The sequence below is a fragment of the Tupaia chinensis genome, unplaced genomic scaffold (assembly GCF_000334495.1).
Source record: "Tupaia chinensis unplaced genomic scaffold, TupChi_1.0 Scaffold000250_1, whole genome shotgun sequence".
Lineage (NCBI taxonomy): Eukaryota > Metazoa > Chordata > Mammalia > Scandentia > Tupaiidae > Tupaia > Tupaia belangeri.
Genome location: NW_006159730.1, coordinates 2,581,511 through 2,583,938, shown reverse-complemented (window position 1 = coordinate 2,583,938; position 2,428 = coordinate 2,581,511). Strand labels below are relative to the sequence as shown.

The window sequence follows — 2,428 nt, the reverse complement described above, 5'->3', positions numbered from 1 at the left end:
AGTATTAAAAGTTCCACGTTGGATGAGCTCACCTAGTATAGAAAAATAGGAGCCAGCAAAGAAGAGTGATAAGATACAGCCAGTGAAGGAGATGGAAAACCAGTATGATGTGGTATGGAAACCAACAGGAGATGCTTCATAAAGGAGAAGGTTTGATAAGGTAGCTCTCTGTGTATAAAGCTGCCGAGAGTTGAAACAAGGTAAGAAGTTGTAAGCGATAGCTAAATTTAGCGAATTTGGAGATTCTAACAGGAGCAATCTTGGTGGAACAGTGAGGACGCGAACCTAATTGGAATATGTGAATAAGAGAATAGGCAACAAGGAAATGGTTCTGTAACAAAGAATTACTTTAAATAGTTTCGTTATGAAGAGAACAGAGGATGCAGAAAATGTAGACATGGGATTAGGGAAATTATTCAAGATAGGTTTTCTTCAAATGTTCGGATGAGAACATGCAGTAGAGACAGGGCTTGGGTGTTGCAGGCATGTTTCAGAGTGCAGTTCAGAATAGCTTTGCCCAAATAACTCTGTAGACAGGTCTGTGTATGGCAATGAACACTGGTGGGAGTTAGGGAAATGGTATGCCATCTTCTTTCCATTCCCTACAGAGCTCTGCTGGGCTCCAGGCTCAAGATGAGGAATCAGGATCACTACAGCAGTTTGGGATTAGAGTAGAGACACTGACGTTCCCTTTAGTGCTCCATGGTAAGGAACTGGAAGTGGACCGTGCCTGGATGATTGCAGTTCCTTAGTAGTAATCTAACATCTGAATCTTAGAAAACTGCATCCTCATTTACACTGTAGACACATTCTTCCCCACCAAAAAACTGAAACATGTTTGTCATTTTGACAGGAGTACAAAATTTCAAGCTTTGAGCAAAGGCTTATGAATGAAATAGAGTTTCGCTTGGAACGTACTCCTGTTGATGAATCAGACGATGAAATCCAACACGATGAGATCCCCACGGGCAAGTGTATTGCTCCCATCTTTGACAAAAGACTCAAGCACTTCCGGGTCACAGAAGGCTCTCCAGTCACATTCACCTGCAAAATTGTTGGGATACCTGTTCCAAAGGTAGGAATATGATCAGCCAGTTGGAAACTTTAGATCAACAGCATGAAACTTTAGATGGTTCCTTGAAGAAAGTCATCAGGCCCTAGTGAAGTATCTAAAGAGGGCATTAAAACTGATACCGAAAAAAAAATTAGCAAAGCCCAGATAATTTGAGTAAAAGAGACCACCAGGAATGGAATCATTAGGTAGACAAGCCAAAAAGAACTCATGATCCTCTATTTTGGGCTATTGACTCTCTTAGCCATGAAACTCACTAAACTGACATTTTTCTTTACATTTAGTATCTTTTTAATATCCACAGGGTACCTGTTGTTGGACAAAGTTAGCTATATTTGTATCATTACTCTTGGGTTGGTAAATGCTAAAAATGTCATATCATTATCACTGGCTGCTGAAAAATCTTATGAGTCACCAGATTTTTTGGCAGTGAGCTGAGAGAAGGATTTACACCTGGTATGGCTATGGCAGGGGCTCTCGCCACGCCACTCTCACAAACATTAGCATGGTATTACATAACCAGGAAAAACAGAGGAGGGCAGCTGCAACCAGTACTTTATCCCTGTCTTTGAGATATCTCCTTGATGCATGCAGACCTTAACACACACGAAAAATTTTATTTATATGCGCACACACACACACACACACAAAGTTTTGGCTAGATGAGAAATTTAGTTAATCCTAGCCTTTTTCATCAGTTGTTGTTTTGTCTTGTTTTGTTTTTTTTTGAGAGGTTTTTGCTATAGGGCACGTGTGCTTGCCAGAAAAACAGAGAAAGAGAGAGACAGAAAGTGAGAAATCACCCCCGGAGGCAGATGGCCACGCCGCAATCCCTTCTCCTCCACTCTCCTCTGGGGATCTTGGGCATGCACGCACATGCATCCAGTGTGAGTTTAAGCCACCAGGTCTGGGACTCAAACTGCAGTCGACTACATGGGAGTCCAGCAACATAGCCATTACACCAACTGCTGGTCCCTCATCGGTTTTTTTTAAGAGAAATTTTTGCTATAGGGTGTGTGCACTTGGCAGAGAGACAGAGAGAGATAGAGAGACAGAAAGCGAGAAATCACCCTCCCCCTTGCAGAAGAGATGGCCATGCCGCAATCCCTTCTCTTCCATTCTTCTCTTGGGATCTTGGGTACGCGTGCACACACACCTGGTGTGAGTTTTAAGCCACTGGGTCCAGGACTTGAATCACAGTTAACTACATGGGAGTCCAGCAACGTAACTATTACACCATCTGCTGGTTCCCCTCTTTTTATTTGCTATAATAAACCATACTCCTCTTTCAAGCAAGATGAGCTATTTTAGACATGTAACTGCAGTAGACTTTACCTTGTAATGGCGAAGTAGGGA

General features: G+C 42.3%; 1 protein-coding gene across 1 annotated transcript in view; it reads left to right on the top strand.

Annotated features, from left to right (window-relative positions):
- Window positions 1-2,428, top strand: part of MYPN (myopalladin) — a 96,362-nt gene that overhangs the window by 78,026 nt on the left and 15,908 nt on the right. The window contains exon 12 of the mRNA XM_006148947.1: window positions 854-1,075. Coding sequence (XP_006149009.1) covers window positions 854-1,075 — 222 coding nt within the window. The remainder of the gene's footprint in view (window positions 1-853; window positions 1,076-2,428) is intronic.